This window comes from Anthonomus grandis, chromosome 22, assembly GCF_022605725.1.
Source record: "Anthonomus grandis grandis chromosome 22, icAntGran1.3, whole genome shotgun sequence".
Taxonomy (NCBI): domain Eukaryota; kingdom Metazoa; phylum Arthropoda; class Insecta; order Coleoptera; family Curculionidae; genus Anthonomus; species Anthonomus grandis.
In genome coordinates, this window is record NC_065567.1 from 19729220 (window position 1) to 19752537 (window position 23318).

The 23318-nt window shown below is 31.7% G+C and overlaps 1 protein-coding gene across 1 annotated transcript in view; it reads right to left on the reverse strand.

The window, feature by feature from the left end:
- The window catches only part of LOC126748316 (metabotropic glutamate receptor), an 80639-nt gene that overhangs the window by 13841 nt on the left and 43480 nt on the right, over positions 1-23318 (reverse strand). Inside the window, exons 6-9 of the mRNA XM_050457459.1 lie at positions 21481-21697; positions 19053-19435; positions 15157-15372; positions 2215-2410 (exon numbers count right to left, since the gene is read on the reverse strand). Of these exons, the coding sequence (XP_050313416.1) occupies positions 2215-2410; positions 15157-15372; positions 19053-19435; positions 21481-21697 (1012 nt within the window). The remainder of the gene's footprint in view (positions 1-2214; positions 2411-15156; positions 15373-19052; positions 19436-21480; positions 21698-23318) is intronic.

Sequence of the window (23318 nt, forward strand, 5' to 3'; positions counted from 1 at the left end):
GCACGCTTTGACTCGATCTGATACGACATCTGCTCTTTTCAATAAAGGCAAGGCAAAAGCAAAATATTTGAAAAGAGAAGTAACTTCAGAGATGCAGATAAATTATTTAATGAAGAAGAATGCTCTCGAGATAAAATTTTCACAAGCGGTATCAAAGCGTTATTGGCAATATATGTAAGAATCTCTTGACCATTGTCAATATAATTGCTTCGCGAAATCGACAATATACGATAAAGCTGTTAAATTTCCAATACCACATCTGGCATGTTTATCATCAAGTCCAAAAATGGATTGTTAAGAATTTGAATTTATTAGATTGGGAATGGACCCTGATTGATGATTAATTACAGCCAATACATACACTATTGCCGCATGCTCTTAATGATTTATTAAACACAGTCTATTGTACTTATACAAAAGTTTGTAACTCCACAACTTTACTGCAGACGTATTTTCGAAACTCAACTCTTAAATTGTCAAAGATTTGCATCATGTCACACTGATAACTAAGTAAAATAGTCCTATTTATTTAATTTTTTTCTCATAGACTTCATGGATTAGGCCTATTTGGGATACTTTACCTTTATGGTTACCTGCAAAAAAAGTACAATATTTTAAATGTCGAACATTGAACGGAAAATTTCTCCTAAAAAAAGACCTGTACGAAAAATATGCATAGGACCTTTATTGTGGAGAGTTTCATACTGAACCAAAAAGCTAATAAATCATTTTATCGTAAGATTGATAGTTTTAACGATATTTTAAAAACTGTTTTTTGTGACCATAAAAAAGCTTCACTTGGATTCATGGGGACTTTTTAGGGATGATTTCTAATGCCAAAAAGAAGCTTTGGAAAAAAAAATCAGACAGATGGGAATTGGTCTTCTTTTTGTCTAATAGTGCTGGACTATTAATTAGGAAATTGTTAAAGTATTTTTTTATTATTAAAGATTTTTTACTAGAAATATCGCCATTATTTAATTCAAAAATATTAAATAAATATATCCAGCTATAATTAATAATGGTAAACCCGATACATGAAATAAAAGACTTAAATATAAGTTAAAATAAATAATTAATAAAAAAATAATTAATTAGCGTCTTCATTTTTACCTCCAATAAATACGTTTCTAATAAAAGAATTTTTAGAAAAACGTCGTAACTCAATAAAAGTAAAATTTAATATAAAGTGTTTTTAATCTAAAGATCTATAAAAGCTAAAGGCTTTTAAGTCTAACACTCGCACTAGTAATAATAATATTTTCAACTTAAAAGCCTTTTTCCTCATCGCTTTAAAGTAAAGAAAAAACTAAGAATTTTTAACATCCGAATTACTCCATTAAAGCTTTTAAATATGCAAGCAAAATATTTTCATTTCAGAAGGTTTTTCCTGCTGCAATTTTGCGATATTCAAATTTTTCACTAAATAAATCCATCAAAATTTTATAAAATAAAGTTATAAAAGACACATTTACATTCTAGTTTCAATTTATATTGAAAATGTTATTAAGCATAAGCTTTCTATTTACGAAAACAATATAATATTGTAATTGGTTACCGGTCGGTCGCAATATTATTTATTGCGAACTAATTTAATTTCTAAAATAGTTTTCGATCCAGAGTTAAAGGGAATACAGTCCCTTATATATTGACTAATATTTTCATTACATCTTCCTAGTATTATTCTTAAGTCCCCTTACCAATTAACCCATCAGACTAGCAATTAAGCCTAAAAAAATATATTGATTAGTTTTGGTCTATTTGGACAATACGTCATCCGTTGATATTATATTATATGTATACCAATTATTGTACAGGCCATTATTGATTTGTTATTTATGTAAGAATATTAGAATCTGAATCGTTGTGATGGTTCAGTAAAATTCATATTTCATTTAACAAAAGCAATTGAATATCATTTCTAGTTTTAAAGGAATAAGTCTCTATATTATATTGCGTCATTCGATAGAGCGAAATATTCCCTTCCCTTTTCACTGACGTTCACAAGTAGAACTTTGTTTTTAAAAATGCCAGTATAGTAAGGTTATGCTAGCGATGTGACGTCACTGATCGATTTTTTGTTAATGAACTTAATACAATTGCATATAGAGAGACACACTTTAATTATTTGATGAGAACAGTTTCAATTATCGTCAATCATGATTTTGTTTCATTTTTCACTTGGATTTTATCAAATAAAACTGCATATATTACCTCTTGATATGGAAGATGTAGCATAGGAAGCAGAGGGTTGAGTATTATATTTCTTGTAAGCAGCACTGTTCATGGTTAGCTTTCTAACATTCTTGTCTGGATGAAAGACTATGATGTAAACTTTGGGTGAGTATAAGCATACCAAAGCGACCGTAGCATTCATGCTTGTTGCAATGCAAAGAGTGGTTATCTGTGTCTGAAAATAATTAAAAAAATTAATTAATAAAATAAGTTAAAATAGTCATATAAGAAAATTGTTTATAAAGTCTAGTATCATTCGGTTATAGCCACTAAATCTTAAATAATTATAAATATATTTTATTTCTAAATTATTTACATTTGTTATTATGGGATATTGTCACGTCAATTATATTACATTAAATACAAATAAAATACAAAAGACGATAACTTCTAAATCTAACAAATAAACTTGAAAATATAAAGGAACTAATACACATAAACTTATTAGCCTGACAAGAATGTCATATCTCATTTTCTTTTCCCTCTAATTTAAATTTATTTAAGCTTTAAATTTGTTTGATTATTATCGGTTATTTGTTGTAAAGTTTAATGGGCAATACTAGAGGCAACTATTTGCCATACGGCTCAATCTATGTGTTGGAATATTATTAATAAAAATATTTTTTTAAATTATATTGACCACCTTTATTACGGTTAAGGCCTAGAAGGTGAGAATCAAAAAAAAGAGAATAAAAAATGATGGGAATGTCAATACTGTAGCGTTTTTATCCGTTCGTTAGGTGTGAATTAAAATACTCGATGCACAAAAATAATCAACTAATTTGTTTACACTATTAAACACGATCACTTACTACTACTAGATTTATATATTTCCACAATAATTATTTAGTACTATTATTGTCCGATTTAAATATCGCGCCAATATTCCGAACTGTTAACTGGCAGCGACGCGGCTCCTTATATACTCTGCTGACCATGGTTCCGGAAGATTCGTCAATTCTCAATGAAGGAAAACAGATGGTATTCGCGGCGTTTTCAATATCGTTGCAATACGTTTAGCTGGAGAAATCTGTTGCAGGATGATATTCTAGGTTTAAAAAGCATTGTGCGAATGAACTTTCTTTTTCTGAATTAGAATTTAATTAGCTCTAGCACAGTTACCTTAGGCTAAAATAGCGTAGTTCACGTCTAGTAAACGGATATAGGAGTAGTAATAAAGTAGAAAAAAATTTATATCAATCTGACTTCGAAGCTGCCACCATACAAAGCAATGATAGGAGATCCTCCCTTAAGGAACATTTCTAAAAATTTTGTAATAGCTATCTGACCAAGATATTCTCATTAAGAGCTTTTAAGGAAAATAAGATAAACTCAGTTGTCTTTTGGCGGATTGGAGTACCACACCACTTTCAGTCCAGTAGTTTTTTACGTTGTTAATGGCCAGACTTTTTGCTCAGATCCTGTACTGTCATCGGTTGTATCCATTCCCGATGACAGTACCGAAGTGTTATCCGCAAAGAGCGAGAGATACCGGTTTTCAGAGTCAATCGAAAAAAAAATTACAAAGATTATGTCCCAGCAAGGTACACTGAGGAACCTTACCAGAAATAATTAAATAGACTAGAAGAAATCTTACATTGTTTTAGCTTTCTGTGAGCGCTTATTTAAAAAATCACTCAGCCACTTGGAAGAATTTTTTCATGTCTTATAATGTTCTTACTTAGAGGTAACTAGATTAATATTTATAAGAAGCACTTTTTTGATCAAAAAGCAAGCAAGCAAGTGGCATGTGTTCCTTCATCTAGATTTATTAATAGGTTAGGGAATCAACAATAGAATCTATAACGTCACAAAAGAGCATTTCATCCAAATCTGCTGAATGCTTAGATGAGACGGACAAAATTATTTGTTTAACGTCTCTTTATAATAGGGTCCCAAAAATATGTTTTCTTTTTTGAATTTCAGCAATGCTACTGTCCCTATAATTGAATTTCAGTTTTTGCCACTAAATATGAGCATAATAAATTCCGGTATCATTTTTTTTACACATTAATTTTTTATAATTTGCTACGAAGTGCATGATTTATTATTAGAATTGAGAAGCAAATGTTTATTGTATTCATTTTTAAAACGTACAATTCGTCAATTATGTTCTTGTTTTTAATATATTACACCCAAGCAGAACATTTTGATCAGTTGTGTATTGATACATTCTAAAAAGTTCTCTCAAAAAAATAGCTTTTTAACTATTTTATTTGTTAGCCAGGGCTTTTTTTATTATATATTTAATACGACAGCATTCAAGAGGGAAGGAAGATATAAAATCTTCTAAGAATATTTTAAAAAACTCTCCAAATTTGCGATTTAGATCATGGCGTTCATGCAAGATTTAGAGAGTTCAAGCTTAAATCTGCTGATATTTGATTCCTTATTAAAACACCGTTTATATAACGTAATATTTTCGTTTTATTCACGTCTCCTGCGTGAAATGATCTAATAGATCGCTAGCAATTATTTTAGTTTTAATTACGTCCACAGGTATTGAACTAAATATGTTATCTATTGTTGTTTTTGTATGCAGATATATTTTGGTATAATACCTGTAAAGAAAATAATGCATTTTTCATTACCCTAAGTTTCACTTGACTCCATTTTATTGAAATTAACGTTAAAATCACTATAGAAAAAAGCTGTGTCGGTTGGTCTTAATAGCCTTGACATTAAATCAATTAATAAATTTAAGAAAACATCTACATCATCCAAGGGGGATCAGTACAGATACCAAAAAACTAGAATTTCCCATCAATACACTGCAGCAAATATACTCAAATTCCTTCTCAATGCTGTTTATAGATAAACTTTTGATTTTGAAATTAATCCCAGTCCGAACAAATATTGTCATGGGGTTGGGAAAATCCTAAACTACCATTTTTCCTATTTATATTTTTCCCTCTATTTCCCTTTTTTGGACATCAATAAGTAATTTTAACCAGCAGAATATCAACAAAATCCTCGCTATCTCTCATACTACTTTATTATACATTTATGCATTTTGCATATAACAAGTCTGTGTCCATTATTAAGATTAATGATTACCACAATTACTAAAGAAATAGGGACGAAAATCTTTGGCAGGAATTTGAATATTCTTGGAAATTTTTTTCTACACTAAATGTCAATTATCTTAAAATGATCTTTAAACTAACACTAAAATTTTTAATTCTTCAAAAGTATTAAAAAAAATATGTTAAGTCCTAGGAAATAATTCAATGAAAAAAAACAGGAACCGCCACTGGTAGGCGGTGACATCAAAGCTTACTCAATCTGAATGTATATACCTAATGGTTTTATTATTATTATAGTGTTATTTCTGACTACCTACTTAATATACAGGGTGTTCCTTAAAGACGTGCTAATATTTAAGAGGGTGATTCCTGGATTCATTTTAAGAAAAAAAGTTCTTATGAACATATGTCCTAAACGTCTTAACTTTTCAGATACAGGGTGTTAAAGTTTTCAAAAAAAATCAATTTTTTAATAATAACTTAAACAATATTGTAGACATTTTTATGAAATTTGGTACATGTATTCCATGCATCAGGACGCATTTTTTGATGTGCAAAAAGAAATATTTACTCTGTCAGTGGCGTCGCTATTACTACAGGTCTTCTATTGAATATACTATGCCACTGTTTTTTCTTAAAATAAAAATTATTTTTCAAATCCTCAATCACTTTTTAACAAATTTTACTTCCCTAAAAAGCCAGCTCATTGCTATGGGCTATAAGAAACATGCATGGCGACTCCGCGACTTTATTTGCGTTAAATAAAGACGCGTTACGGCACTTTTTTACTCCCATTTACTTTTTAAACGCGTTAAAAACATGAGTATGTCTTAAATTTTTTAATTTTTTTAACCTTTCATACTCCTTGTAATAAATCTGATCCCTTAATTTGCTTGCAATCGACGAACAACCATTTTCACACCGCATCAAATTTTTAGGGAAGTAAAATTGTTTTTATTTTTTTAAGCGAAAACCATGCGTCGGATGAAGAAAAACCGAGAGATCAAATTTGCTAAAAAGTAATTGAGGATTTTAAAAATAATTTTTATTTTAAGAAAAAGCAGTGGCGTAATATTTGAAAAACTTTTTTTTGCACATTAAAAAATGCATCTCGATGCATAGAATACATGTACTGAATTTCATAAAAATGTATATAATATTGTTTAAGTTATTATTAAAAAACTGATTTTTTTTGAAAACTAACACCCTGTATCTCAAAAGTTAAGATATTTAGGACATATGTTCATAGGAACTTTTTTTCTTAAAATGGGTCCAGGAATCACCCCCTTAAATATTAGCACGTCTTTAAGGAATACCCTGCATATATAAAGGAATTTGCTACAATGAGAAGCATACGCATACAAAAAATACGGATAAAACAAATTATATTTATTATATATAAAATAAGTAAAATCATGTTTAAAAATCAACAACATTCTAATAATCTTTTTTTCAAACATACTATAATTCCTTCAAAATGTATTTTTTTCTTAAATGTGTCATGAGTGCGTTTTGAGTTTATGTTTAAACTGTCTAATTTTTAGTTTTACGCAAAAACTACGGCTACTTTTTGTGTACACATGTCTACAGAAATCATCATATAGTCCCTAATGTCCACTACTTAACGTAGGCCTCTCCCATATCCATCGGTCATCGTTTGTTTTCGCTACATGGCCAGCCCAGTTCCACTCTACGGTGGTTATCCTGACAACAACAACTGGCATTAGGAATCGTATCCTGCAACGAGACTCTTAACATTATTCTCTTCATCGCTCTTTGATTCACTTGCAATTTGTTCTTTTTGTTAATGTTAGACTCTCTGCATCATACGTCATTACCGACCGAATACACCGATCAAACATTCTTTTTAGACTCATTCAAATACTTGATCTGAAAAGGACTCTTAGCTTTCCAAATGCAGCCCAGGTTACGCTTATTCTTCTAACTAACTTGCTTTTATCTCATCGCTATTATCACTTATTTTTATCTCGTGACCCAAATACTTATAGGACGATACTGGTTTGATGCTGTTGCTGTCCACGGAGATATTCTTGACGTCAACCAGGTTGGTTATTAATTTGGTTTTAGAAAAGTTTATCCTTTGAAGCAGCGAAGAGTCCCTGCAACATTGTCTCTGCCTGGTCAAAGCTGTTAGCGATAATTTCGATGTCACCCGGATACTTAACCTTCTATCTATATAAATAACCATTCTATTCCAACCGATGAAGGAGTGTAGCTCTTTCAATACGAAAGGTCTCCATATCCTCGTAAATTCTTATAGAAACCTAGAAACCTATAGTCTATTTTATATTCAGTCAGCGTATCAAGCATTGCTTTTTGGTTGATAGAATCAAAAGCTCATAGGTTAATTGTAATCAATAGCCTTTTCAGTTAACGCTTGAATGGTTTGTAGATAGCCATTTGTTTCATATTTACTTACTTTTCCATGTAAATCCATCAAAATATATTGTTTATTCGATTTCAACCAAGTGTTTTTAGCCGAAATTTTAGCAGTTTTTAAATAAAACATAACAATTTTATTTAGCTCTAATAGCAGCGATTTTTATTAACAATAGCTAATAACTTGAAAAGCTGCAGCAAATTTATAAGCTAACTTAGAAATTGATTAAATCCACTTTAAAATCTGGTAGCTTATGGCTTTAAAGGAACCTTTTATTTATAGAAAAAAATAAATTAAAAGACCGTGGGTGCTGCTATCTTTTTAAAGGCAAAGATCTAAAGAATAAAACGCCTGGGCCCTTAGGATGCAGCAAAGCAAAAGAAAATTACTGGCTTGAAAAAAACAACAAAAATAAATTCCTTTATTGGCATTAATTTGTATTTTAAGCTCCGTTCATTACGCTTTGTTTCGCTTTCGAGCGTTTTTATTGTATACCATTTATAAGAAAATTAAACCAGTGAGCGCCATTGCCTGTCCCTTGCACATGTGCCTATCGTATAAATTCCCAAATTTACTTATTTTTTTTTTGCGTCCGGCGAATAATATTTTGCGACCACATAGAGAATAAAAGATAAAATATTGAATTAAGTTTGGGATGTACCATATATATATATTTGAAAGGGACAAGATTCCTCCCCTAAGGATATTTTCAGATAAACCAGAATTTCCCGTATAAAATTTTCCATTTCCATTTCAAATAAATGTATCAGGGAAATGCGGCCCACATTTGTATTAATAAGACTATTGTGTAATCAAAAGAGACAATGATAAGGGTCCTATATGTAATCCTTTATTTTTACCGTTAAATTTGTATAATATATTCCCTTTATTAATTTTCTTAATGATTATTTCTCTTTGTGTTTCTTGAAGAGAACACATGCAAGGAGGAAATATGCGAAAATATATTAAATTAATTATCCGTGAGGTTTGAGGCTCGATCACTCGAGTTGACTCCACTTTTTAATCATTGTGTTCAAAACAATTCGGTTAACCATCAAGAAATAACAATATTGTTATGAAAACGTAAATAGCGTTTTTTCTTTCGTCAGGTGTAGACTAAAAAAAAATCTAAAATGGTTCACTCACGACTAGATATTAGACGAGAGATCACGACGAGATACTTATTTTTACTGTGTTGTCTGTATGTATTTATAACTATTTAAATTTCGCGCCAATGTTCCGAAATTTACTTCACTGAACTGACAACGATCGGTTATCAGATGAAAGATGCGGCTTGTTATATATTCGGCTGAACGCTGTTTTGGACGATTCTCGCCAAACTCTTATACGTCGTGCGGGCTGTCACTCAGAGAATTATCTGGTTTCTCGGTGTTTACATAATCGTTACAATACGTTAATTATTGTCATAGATTTTGTAGTGTTTTGCTCGTATTCTGTAGGTTAAATTTATTTAGGGTTCTACCTACGTTAAGTTTATTATTTTCACCTATAGTGTCTAGTTTTTAGTAGTTCTTGCTTAAGTAGTTGCTTGTTTAAGGACTTTTGTTGATTTGGACGCGTGACATTTCAATCAGTTTTGTTGTTTATCTTCGAAACAATTAGGTCAACGACAGTCAACGCGAGTCAGGTTAAAGTTTTGACATTGTCAATAAGAAAATGTCGTGTGTTCCAGAAAAGAGTTCGTTTCTGAATTACGTTACAATATGATACAATTAGCAATAATTCAATAAAGAGCACGAACACAATTACATGAGCGTTCATTTCATAGCGCCACTATATATTCTAAATATTAAGTATGTTATACTCCATCTAAAAATGCAAATGACGTTGACGTTTTGACGTCAAATGTTACATTAAAGTAGCATAAAGATGGTCCATTAGGTTGCGATATGGCCATAACCGATAGAGGATATATATGAATACTCCTACATTTATTAAGTGGATAAAACATTTTAAACCAAATCCAAATGAAGACATTGCATTTTTATTGATTCTTGAGACTGGACCGCTGTATTCTCCGTCCTCTTAAGGCTTATTATAATGCAGCTGTAGATTTCGGCGATATTTCTAACCCCGGTTAAACGTTTAGTATCTATATTATTGCTGAATCTTTTAGGGTAGTATTTGAAAAATGAAGTACTGTTTTTCATCCGTTTTACTAGAACGCTTTCTCGGGTGTTGATTTCCTACCATTGGAGGTCACAGATCAGCCATCGGATGATGAGCAGTGCGATGATTACCGACAGCTAATATTTAATAATGGTGACAAGGAATTAGAGAATTGTGCTGCTGCTTCTCAGGAATTTTTATATAATTAACCATCCACTTCAGCTTTGGTTAATACCTCACCAGTACCAAATATCTCAGAAAACGGCCAACCTCAAGTGGACGCATTGACACGATCAGGTTTGACAACACCTAAAGATATAATCCCTCTTCCTTAAATCAAAATTAGAAGAAATCGTAATAGAAAAGGATTCAAATCTGAGTTGTTAACATATAAGGAGAGCATTATAGAAAATGTGACCAAGCAACTTTTCCCTGATATAAAGCCAACAAACAGAAAGAAAAAAAACAACGAACAATCCTATTCAGAATCCGATGCTAAGTATTCTGTTCATGATAGTAGCTCTGAATATCATTTTTCAAGAAATAAAGGTACTGCAAAGTTTTGAATTAATAATGCCAAATGATTGAATGGTGGTTAGAGTTCAGGGAAAAACAAGACTGCTTTTAGACACGACGTGGTTAAGATTATTGCTATTTATCTAGGAGGTTACTGAGCCATATTTTACAAGCGACTACCGTATACGTACAAGTTTTCAGAATCAAATAAAAAAATTCTGATTGCTGATGACAATATAATATTAAAACCTACTGAGATAAACTCTTCACGTTCTCAAGATTGTTTTCAAAGAAAACTTGACTATTTTTAATTTTGTACTAAATAATAGTTTTATTAGGCAAATAGTCCACATGGGATTATTTATTTATTCCACTATTAGTAAAGGACTGGAAGGCCAAGATATTAATTCATGAGCTGATATAGATGGGTACAGATTGGAGAAATGTACGAGTAATAATAGTAGAACAGGAGTGTTTTTGGCCTTAATTAATTGTAATATTAGACATAGTGTTAAATCTGTGTCGGGTGATTATAGTGTCTGGTTATTGTCTCTTGAAATTCACATATCTGGTAATAAATATTTATGTTATGTGTTGTACCATCCACCGTAAAAAGAAAATGCCAAATTTATAGATTTTTTTAACGAATATTTAGAACAGATTGGTGATTTTGATGGTACTAATATTTATATAGGAGATTTCGACATATCGAAAATAGTCAATTAATTTATTAAGACACTTCACTACGAAAACACGATCGTTCACGACTACTAGAGATATTTATTTTTACGGTACTTACTTACAACTATTTAAATCTGGCGCCAATATTCCGAGCTTTACTTCAGTGAATTGACAACTGACTACTATCGGCGATGTGGCTTCTTATATACTCGGCAGAGCATCCCGGAAGATTCCCGCTTAACCTTCGAGATGTCGTGCGGCGTACCATTGTGTCATTCCGGAATGACGGAGAATCAGCTGGTTTCTCGGTGTTTACAATATCTTTTTATGGCAAAAAATATTACATGGTATGTATACCAATGAGTTCAACCAAATAATTGAAACAATGATCAGGATAATAGCAAGTAGCCAACCCTAATTGATTATACAGTTACCGATTATAGGCATTCCATTCGACGCCTAAACCAATTAGTATCCATTCTATAATAATAATTAAAGTAAGTTAAAAAAATGAATAACCCATCGAGATCATAATTCACCAAAGGTCATTTAAAAATTATAATAGTAATCGGCTTCAAAAGCAAATGCTTACAAAACAATAGAATAATGGTGGCTCAGATTTCAACGATATTAGTGCCACTTTGGACAGTATATGCCCGAGAATTAAAATTGTTCAAAAACAGAAATATTTAAATAAACGGATAATACTATTATAGTACCTAATGAATCACACGAGAGGCTGATATTCCACATGGATTTAATAATTATTTCGTTGACAGCATATACGAAATCTTAGAAATTATACCAAACAATCCATTGAGCTAACACCTTGTTCCAGGATTCCTGAACCGGTCAGTATATTTTCAGCATTTGATAAAATCACTACGGTAGAAACCTAAAAAAATACTGGGAGTGGCGAGAGTGGGATTTCGAAGCAGGTGCTTTGTTATGTGAGATATAATTAACACATCCTTGAGTAGTGGTGTTTGCCCGGATTCATGGATATTGTCTATTGTTATTCCTGTGCCCAAAGTACAAAATTACTCATATGAGTTCGCTATCATAGTATCTATGATGCTTCTCTCAATGCCATTGATTCTGATAATCTGGTTCTTGCTTTGAAGATAGCCTTTGAAATCATAGATATTCTAATTGAGAAATTGATGCAATTAAGTCTTAGACAAATGAGACAGATTCTTAAATTTAATAGTTAGACTCCAGTTGTGTCGATGTTAAGTGTCTTAGGTATAGTAACGATATTGTAAATGTCAAGAATACCAGTTGATTCTTCGTCATTCCGAAATGACACAAGTAGCACACCGCACGACGTCTTGGAAGGTCCGCGAATCTTCCGGTATCATGGTCAGCCGAGTATATAGGGAGCCGCATCGCCGCTGGGAGTCAGTTATCAATTGAGTCGAAGTTTTGTTCGGAATATTGGCGCGATATTTAAATCGGACATAAGGAGTAGTAAATCAATACGGTGAAAATAAATATTTCTAGTAGTCGTAAGTGGTCGTATTTAGAAGTGTTAGTGTGTAAATAAATAAGTTGACTATTTTTGTGCAATCGAATATTTAATGTACACCTTACGAACGTTACAGTATATTTTCTGTTTTTCAAAAGATTAGGTTCAATGTTTACTTGTGTGTTTTTAAATTAAAACCTGATTACATCGTACAGATGTAATTATCTGTACAGACGTATACTACAGATGTACATAGATTTAACACTAGTAATCGCGATAATTGCATCTCAACAAATAGGTATAATACATCCCATTTTCGATACTTCATAGGAGTTTAACAATCTTTTAGCCAACATCAAAAACTGTCATATTTTAAATGAGGTGAAAAGGCTTTTGAGAAGGTTTATTTTAAGTAGAGTATACTAAGTTTGTCTTTTAAATTTTATATTTTATTTTTCCTATAATAACATTATTTTATTTTTTTAAGATTAAGTAATTAATATTTAATAACTTTGTAGCACTTTTATTTTAATTTAAACTGGTACCTAAACAAATTACTTTTTGATGGAAAAAAAATGAAACTGAACAAACAAGAAATGAAAAAAAAAATATTAAAACACCTGTCCATTTTTCCATTAATCTTAATTACTTTAAAAGCATCTAAAGAAAATTTCAATGATACAGCGCAGGTTCATTCTCAATACCGGGACAACAGTTTCTGAGTCATTAAATTTCGCTCATTCATTTTATAAACATGTCAGCAGACAATAAGGATTACGGAAATGATAAAATAATATGGAATTGCGTACGACCCTGCATCTTTCTTTTAATACCCACTTGCTTCTACAGTAAACAAATAATATATTATTATGAAAATATAAATACGTTAATTATTCTCCTAGTTTTTGTACTATTTTATTAGTATTCTGTAGTTAAAGTTGATTCGTAGGGTTTATTTTGGGTTCCACTTACGTTTGGTTAATTATTTTTATCTATAGTGTTTAATTTTTAAGTAGTTCATCTTGTTTTAGAGCCCCATATATATTATTGTAAATCCCTGTAGTTTTAATTTTCTAGAATTTGTATACTTGCTTGCTTTGACAATAAAGATAATTCTAAATATTTCGAAACTGTTCCATCGGGTTTTAAAAATGACGCGCTTCGTGACATTTCATTCAGTTTTAATTGTTTAGTCAGTTTTTACCTTGGAAACAATTAAACGACGTCAAGGCGAGTTAGGTTAGTGTTTTTGACGTTGACAATAAAAGTGTGTTCCCAAATTTCGTTACAATATTATCTACATCTAATGTAAAAACATTAGAGCAGGTTACATGTGTTATTAAATAAAAAATTCTATATATATCTGCGACATTTCTCCTAAAACTAATCTTGAGTTTCATTTAAACGCAATGGAAATAGGAGAAATGATATTTTTATTTCTGTGCTTAATTTATTCTAATCTCACTAGGAATAGCTCGTGCTTTTTAATAAATTATTGCTTGCAAGTAAACCGGCTTTTCACAACGCTGTAAACAACAATAAATGGAACTCTAACGTTCTTAATGTGCCAGGCTACCTAATGGAGATTTTAATAATTCAGTTAACAATCGATTTTACTGCATCTGTCAAGAAATGCATTTCTTTTCCAAAAGCGAAATTTTCTTTGTCTTACGTTTGAATTGCTGCTTTTCGAAATCTAGATTATTAATAATTCAACTTTAAAGGGATTATTGCTTTGCTTATGTTTGTCAATATAAATGGATGAACTGCTTTAAAACTTGAAAAACGCATTTTTTTATTTGCTTATTGTATCTGAAAATTTTGAAAAGAGTACGTACGTTACATAAACATTGCGGTAATTATGAGTTAAACATCTTTTTAATATTTGATAAAGTAATAGGAACTTGCCATAATCAGTGCGAAATCTAAGAGTTCTAAATTAATGTTCCTACTATATCTAAAAAGGTAAATCACTTTAAACAAACAGCGTGCTCCGTTTTTACTTTTAAATCAGGACGCCATGTAACAGTCAGGATTTGAAACAATAATTAAGGTATCTGGATTAGAAGAGGTAACCTATTCAAATTAATTTGAATTGAAAAAATAAAATAAAACGAAAGTAAATGGATAGTCGAATAAAGGTATGGTGGATTTTTTTAAGCGGAATAAACCTCAAACCTCGTTCAATGAAAATCTGCTAACTTATTATTATTTATCTTAAAAAGGGGGAAGTTTATAAAAAAAATTATTATTAGTCTAGATTTTCTACTATCTGTCTTCTCTTAAGAGATTTTGACTATTGTAAAAGTGACAAGTCAGCACTACCCCATAAATAGCGACGATAATAAACTGCATAAAAGGTCACTAAATAAAAACGGAACGTTTATTCCTTCCGATTTATTCGAAACCGCCTCTTTCATTTCCCTTTTCCGAAAGTGATATAATCGGGCCGACATTTCAACTGGAATCAAGTCGCACAAAATACAATTGCGAAAATCCCGATATCGACCTCTGGAGGAAGATGATAGTCCGGGAAATTTCAGTTTGCTTAAGTACACTTAATTACTCCGACAAATTCGCAAATTTTATCGAAACAATTTTCATTTCCTTACAGATCCGTTACCTAAGGTATCAGATATCAATTTATCAGAACACATAGTGTATTCCTGAATAAATCCATATAAGAAAAGTTAACTTACCTCATATGAATTTCCAGTTCCAAAATAGATCGGAATGAAGGCAAGCCAAATAACGCAGGTAGTATACATGGTAAAGCCGATGAATTTGGATTCATTAAAGTTCTCCGGAATTTTCCGGGTCTTTACGGCATAAACGGTGCATGTGGTAATGAGCAGCATATTGTACAGTTGCGAGAAAAGGAACGACATATCTTGGATCTTGCATTTCAGAATTACCTGCAACAATAAAGGCGTAATTGGACGCTTAGTTTCTGCTGGGTCCTAGATTTCTTTAGAGAAAGAACAAAGGTATACATTATGTACAACATTATATACATTATGAACAAAGGTATACATACTATGTTGTGCAACGTTTCAGACAAACTAACAAGTTTTATATAAATTAAACGTTTGTTCAGTACATTGTTGATGAGAAAAATTAACTTTTAAAATTTGTCCAGGCTGCTGTGGTCAGTTTCATTAGAAACTAGCAGTTTTTTAGAACTTTAAGCAGGTTTATTTCCGATGTGGCAAATAATTTCATTTGTATAAAGAAAGAGATTGAAGACGTACAAATGTACGTAATATTTTACATACTTTTTTGGATGAATCTGGAAAATTGTTTTGGGTCGAAAGAATATATATTTTTCATCATTTTTATGTTTGGTCTATTAGATTATTTATGGGTACTATGTGTCTCATATGGGCAGTTATTCCTGGGTATCTCCTTTACTCTTATATAAATATGCAATTTTACTATTCTCACTAACCTGTACCATTATCACTGAAATTTTGAATACCACGAATAAAACGAGCTCCTGTCTTTTGTTTGTTAAATACAGGGTAAAATTTTTTTTTTCTAAAATTATGTTAAATTTTAGGACGTGATAAGTTAAAACTACATCAATTAGGTATTTTTTTACGTATAATTCAATTGTGTAATCGAAAAACATGTCGGTAATTTTTTACCGACCGATTAAAATAATATATAATAGTACAAGATCAAATATTGACAAAAGCCTTAAAAGAAGCAAGACGTATTACGTACCACCATAGGAGGAATTGCGGGAATTGCGAATATCACAATTAAATTGAGGCTCCTTAGGATATCAAGTACTAAATTAAGAATAGAAGAAATTGACAAAAAATAGCCTTGTGGAAGGTCAAAGGCCTCGTACCTCGTACCTCGTACCATAAATTTATTTATATTTTCACAATTTGTACATTCAATTTAATATACATTAGAGAATTATTAGTGATACGAAAGTGGGTGACAAATTGTACAAAATGCACCTTGTGCGTGGTAAACTATAAAGAATAAAAACCTCAAGTTTTATTTGTGGTTTTATTAACAGAACATTATTTATCATAAAAATGCTTTTCATTAGATAGGTACCTTTACTCTAATTAAGTACATACGTTAAAAAACGGAGAGTTCATAAACGTTAAAATTGTTTACATTAAAAGCATAATCTATTATTAATAAATATTTTTTGAGGACGTCACTGGTAAAGTTTCCTTGTGTCGTTAGCATCAACAGTGCGATCGAGCGGCGTTGCGATGTTGTTGCCTTTTTCTTAAATATACGTTATCTACATTCATCTAACATTGAATATTTACTTCTTTATAGAGTGTATCATTATATTTTAGTAAAAAAAATGATTTATATTTTACTAAAGGGGAACAGTCGTATTGTTTTGTACCTGTGAAAAATAAGTGACAAATTTGTATGAGATTATAAAGTGTTTTTTGCCATTTCTACATAATATTTGGCATCATCACATAGATTTCATGGTCAACGATGATCAACGATGAATCAAATATTTTAAATCAGACAAATTAAAAGAAACAAACAAAGAAATTAATACATCCAACACAAATGTGCGTAACAAACTCATATGCACTGCTAAGAGTAGGAAACAGAAAATCAATGCCATTCAGTGTAACATCGGGAGTCGGGACTCAAACAAGGAGACCTTCTTCTCGTTATTTAATTTTGCCTTGGAATATGCAGTTAGCAGAATAGCGTCAGAGCTAATAGAAGGTTTTGCTCATGGAGATTGAAAATGTTTTCACAGTTAAAGGTTGAAACAAGTAATTTGGGTCTACGAGTAAACGAAAAAAAAACAGAATCTAGGCATATTACAAAGAATCCAAAGCCTTGAATCAGGCAGAATATAACCCTTAATGAGTTTAACTTTGAAGTGGTTGGTTAAGAAATTTAAGCACATCAGGTAATCACGGATGACAATCGAGTAGAAAAAGATGTCTCAGGATGAATAGTGGCGTGATATAGGGTTTTATAGTCTCTCATAACCCTATTGAAATTTAAACTGCCAAAGATTATGCTTCTTTAAACTTCTTGTATTTGAAAGAAAAGTTCTCAGAATGATGTTTGGACTTAATAGAGATGAATGAAATAACAGGGTTGTGGAAAAGACTACAATGCTGAATTGGCAGAAATGGCAGTGAGAACATATTCATGCAGACACATGTAGTAAGATCGAAGAACCACAGATTGATAAAGACAACATTCCTTGAGAAATCAGATGACAGAAAATAAATGGGTAAACCAAGAAAAAGATGGAAAGATGTTGTAGCAGGAGAAGTCCAGCAGTGCAAATACGGGATCGTAAGAGATGGAGAGCAATAGTGTATGTGGCTAAGACTCACCTAGAAATATAATGCCAGGAAAGAAAGAAAGAAGAACAAGTATTATTTAACACGTATGACGTTGTTCGGACCATAATGAATATATTCCTTAAATCCCTTATCCTCCACTCGCATTCAATTAGATAGTAATCCTTAATGACATTGTGAAGTAAATACGCATGAATTGACCTATAAAATACGAGGTAATGGCCAGTTTCCCATTAAGGGATTAAATGAACTGGAGATAATTTTAAAGCATCGAATGACCCGTGAATTGACCGAAAAGTATCCAAAGGCATTGAGAAATAAGATATTTAACAATTTAGAACGAAGAATAGAAGGCAACACAAAAAATATATGGATTTATATTCTGGGAAATAAGCTAGTGATCATAAGAGCTGCATTGACTCAAAACAAGCCTCTTAATGAAGACTTTGTGATATATGAGAAAAAATTGAATGCATATATATTCGCTATTAAGAAGAAACTAATATAATTATTTTTAGATAGACTATTTTACTAAAATGATATATTATCAAGTTTCTGGGAGGCAGAGGTTAAGCTTTAATTTTAAGCAGCTGCTATTTTTCTGCATAATATTTTAGACCTAATTTAAATTAATAGAATTAATATTTAAATGAATTTTTTTCCGCGTAAAATATGGAATACTTCTATATGGAAGGCCTGTGAGTAACTTTTAACACGTGCTTTGTCGTAATTATGTAAAAGATGATTAAGAAGGTGTTATTATAGAGGGCCAAATCGACCCAATCCACTCCAATGTAGCAATATTTTCATTCGTTTACGATATGTATTAATTGTTAAAAAAAATTCATTGAATTTACAAAATAATGAATTATTGAAAAATTTTCATAAGAACGAGTATTGGTTTAATTAAGCCTAAGTAATAATAAAAAATAAGATTTTATTGGCCAGGTATGTTCAGGTGCATAGGAGACTAAGGTGCGACCAAAATGTAATTCCTGATTTATCCAAAATTGCCCTTATTTTTTTCTTAAATACTTTTTAGTTTATCTTTTAACTTTAAATTTTTTTTTAACATGGCAGAGTTGTGATGGTGCTAGTAACGTTTTTAGTAATTTTAAAATTTTTGTTTGGTAATTTCTCATCACGCAACGTATCGACATAATACTATGTGTATTGAAATCAAACAGGATTAGGGAGTATAAAATATAGCTCCCAGTAAAGTATTTTTTATATATGAGGAAATTTAATTAAATTATAAAAAACTAAACATAACTTACCGTTTTACGAGTAGGATAGTAATACCTAGTCCCCGGAGGTTCAATGATCATCCAAACAAGCGTCAATATAATCTGCACAGCAATAAGGGTACAAGTAATAATGACTTGGGATTTTGGACTAATATAACTGGGCCGTTTTGCCGATTTTGAAGCTGAGTCAAAGATCCTAGATATCCTGTTGGTTTTAGTGAGTAATGCGCCGTAGATAATGGAAAATCCTACCCCGACGCCGAACCTTTGGGTAACGCAGATGGCAAACGATGGTTTGGCTAGTAAAGCGAACGTGTTTAGGTAGCAAAGGAGAATTCCAAATAGTAACATGTAGCTCAGCTCTCTTCCAGATGCCCGCACTAATGGCGTATCATTATGTTTTATAAACAAACCTGAAACAAATATTTTTATTAAAAATTATTATATTGTAAAATGTCCTTGATGGGGGGCCAAGGATTTTATTTTCTATTAACTGTTTTTTTTTTAAATATATTTTACTTATTTTGGGTGCAAACTTTCCGTTTTTTAAATTTGTACTGCACTGATACATTTTAATTATAACACCTTGTGCATGGCCAGAAGCCTCGCACTACCGTTTCCACTCACAATATCAAGAATCGAACCTGATGTTACTGGACAAACCCTCAAAAGCAGAAAATCCACACAAAAATACAGACCGATTTTTCTACTAAAGGCTGTTTCAATAAGAACCCAAGATTTAAATTTCGCGCCATGTTTGACAGCCATAATGTGACAGACGGAAGTTAGTGAACGTGGAGGATTACATGAGAACAACGCGTCCTGATTGTCAAAAATTATTATTAATATGGTTATCCGAAGTCGCAAGTTTATCGCAATAAACCTGCAATCAATAGAGCATTGAAAGCCGAAATTAGACGCTATATCAATAAAATACTATCACATGTATACAATGATGTTATTGAAAATTTCATCAAAATGGTACGCGTATGCCAGCAAACCGTGCACGTCATTTACAAGATATTCTATTTCATACATAATTCCCAAATGTATATTCCCTAAATCAGTAAATATTTCAATACTTTGCTACAGAAAGCCATGTTTTATTGAACATTGAAATCTTGTGCTTTTATTGAAATACCCCAAAGATGTCCTTTGAAAGGTATTGGAACAAATCATGACAACGAGACTTTTTTTGAAACTGGACTAAACGATAACAAATTTGGATTAAGAAAGCAAAGGTCAACACTAGACGCAATACAAAAATTACGAAAATCGCACTGTCAAACAGAGGGGAATTCATCTCATTAATATCCATTAACGTAAAAAATGCATTTCATTCACATGATGAATATATAGACTATATTTAGGCATAATTAATATAAAAAAATATAAAATCTTGCAAGCTCAACTACATGATTGGAAATATTTAGAAGTTTTGTAGACATTTAGAATATTCACTGTCCAATCCATAGTCTATATTGAAACTCCTTTGTAATTATCTTGCTGGAATAAAAAATCTTGACGGATATAGGGCCAGCGGGATTTTAAGGGATATAGATAGATCATAATAACTAAACCTGTGGGAGCAGATAACGAAATTCTTCTCCCACCGTATATAAAAAGTTGAGTATTTCTTTAATTTGGTCTTCAATAATAAAGTGTCTAAGTAAAATCACAATTTTGTTGAATAGAAATTTTAACATAAAGTTGAGGTTTACTCAATGATGGTTAGCTTAGGCATAGGACATAGAAGTAGTAAAAGTAAAAAAAAGTTCTCGGGTTTATATAGAAGCGGCAACATCGTATTATAAAAAACATTTTTCGATGATGAATTTTTACCAATCAAATTATAAATATCAAATTTTCAAAAAAAAAACGAACCCCTACTTTTCGAGAAAGCGATGTTCTCTCGCGAAGTATCATCGTCTAAATTATTCTTATCTCTCTCCACATTACGTAAAACCGACGTACTTGATAGATCAAACATACCGCTTGTTCTGCAGTCAAATTTCGATGAATAATTACCGTTATTAACTGGTTTTTTTTCTAACTTTAACATCTACTTTCTTGTTAATAAAATATAGGATTTTACCTTCTATCTTATACTTCACGAAAATTGCCCTAATTTACGAAACTATGAGTACTAATGCCTTTAAGATTGAAAATCTAATTGCGTTTGGTGCAAGGTTGTCAATATTCGAATATGCTTTAGGCGACAATGTAAACACACGATCTGAATATAAAGCCATTAAGTTCTACACACTACTATGCTGTACAGATTGTCTTTTAAATCCGTTTAATACAAGCGATAATTAAATCCAGTTATACCCATATTTGTTAGATGCCATTTGCATATAGAACGGTTCATTTTCCTATAATTTGATTGATACGGGCAATAATGCTGTTTTAACTCTATCTAACAAAATAAATTAAATTTGATAGACAATTTACTTACCGATTACTCCAAATGTGGCGATGATTCCTAGACAAGAAAATATAATGGGGATAATGGCATAGAGAGAATTCCAGCGCATGTACTCAACTTCCAAGGGATAGCAAGATGTTTTATCGGAGTAAGGCCAGTACCCTGGACCACAATCTCTGCAAGTAAACTCGTCAGCAACGAATTCATATTCTTCACATTTATCGCAGATCCAGCAGCATGTATCACCCTGAAAACGAAAAATATTGTATTTACCAAAAACTAATTAATAAATCACTTAATCATGTAGAAGGAGATTGAAACAGTAAGAGAAGATTTACTGATTTCAAAATTAAATGTAATAAATCCCATACTATACTATATCCATGCTCATCAATCATGCGTCATGTTCTTTTCAAGTGCAGCTGACTCAAAAATTTACACTTGTACTTTAGAGAAACATCGGAGGAAATAAGCTAATTTAGTTTTAGTTACATTCACTTTTCCTCTATTAGCTGGCCCCAGGCCAAGTGTGAGAGAAATATCTGTTTTAACCGCTATGGAGCAAAACGACATATTAGAGATATTGCCAAAACGGCTTGCTAGATGGCGCCTCTGCAATCCTTTATAAATGCCGTTAAGCTACTCCGTATTGTGTGTCATAAGTTAGTTCCCCTTAAGCAAATATGTGGGTAGCACGTGGTCGAAATTTTCACACCAAAAATCTTTGTTCTTGCGTTTGTTTGAAAGCGTATAACCTGAAAACAAAATAGCCAGGTAAGACGATACTTTTAGATCAAGTAGTAGGGCTGTAACTCTAACAAAAACCCAAGTTTATTAATGTTAAGTTCTTGTGTTTTTTTTAATAATTATTATTTAATGTGTGACTGAGTACGACAAAATGACATACGTTACGATAGAGTAAAATGTCATTTTGCTCTCAAAGGTTCTTAAAAATATAAATGCTTATTTTTCTATTAGATATGAATTAAGGGCACCCAACTATAAGAGAAAGCCCGAAAGGATGTCTTGGAGCTAGAATTCTATGCTGTACAAGTTATAAAAAATAATGTACTGGATTGGCTTAAAGCCTTAAACGTATATAACGTACCCCAGGCTACTACTAATACATTACGAAGGCATGCGTTAAAGAAAAAAAGAGTTGAAGACGGGTGAGAAAAGGCTAAAGAATGTTAACTAGAAAAAAAGCTTTAGAGTTAGCTCACTTATCAGTTAGCGGTAAAACGCCAATTTCCAAAAAAAAGAAACATTTCGGAGACTAAACTCTGACATTTCTTTGAGAAAGTCCAAAGCAATATCCGCGGCGAGGGCTCAGGCTTTTAATAGACCTCAAGTTGCCGAATTTTTCAAAACATTAGAAGAAGTTGTTGAGTATGAAAACACACGCCCCATGAGAATTTATAACTCAGATGAGCGTGCGCTGTCAACGGTACGACGTACTCAGAAACTCTTCGTCACAGCAGGAAACAAGCGCAGAAAGAAGATCTTAGTAATATAAAAAAAACTTAATTCTTGCTTAACGTAACGAGGATCATACTCTTCCAGGAGCATTGTTGCTAGCTCGAGAGTCCGGATAGATGACAGGCCCAGTTTTCCAAAAATAAAGGGTAATTCAATTAGGAGGGCAAGATTTTAGTATTTATTTAAACAGGGTTTTCTGTACGAAAGCTGAAATATTTACTAATTTATAAAATATACATTTGGTAAACTGGGAAATGACACGACCAGGAGCAAACTTGTGCAAGATCGTCAAGGTTTCACGGGCGCAATTCCAAGGTTTCACATGTCGTCAAGATCAATAGCTTTCAAATGAGATACAAGAAACTGTGGTATTATAGCACGTTAATGTT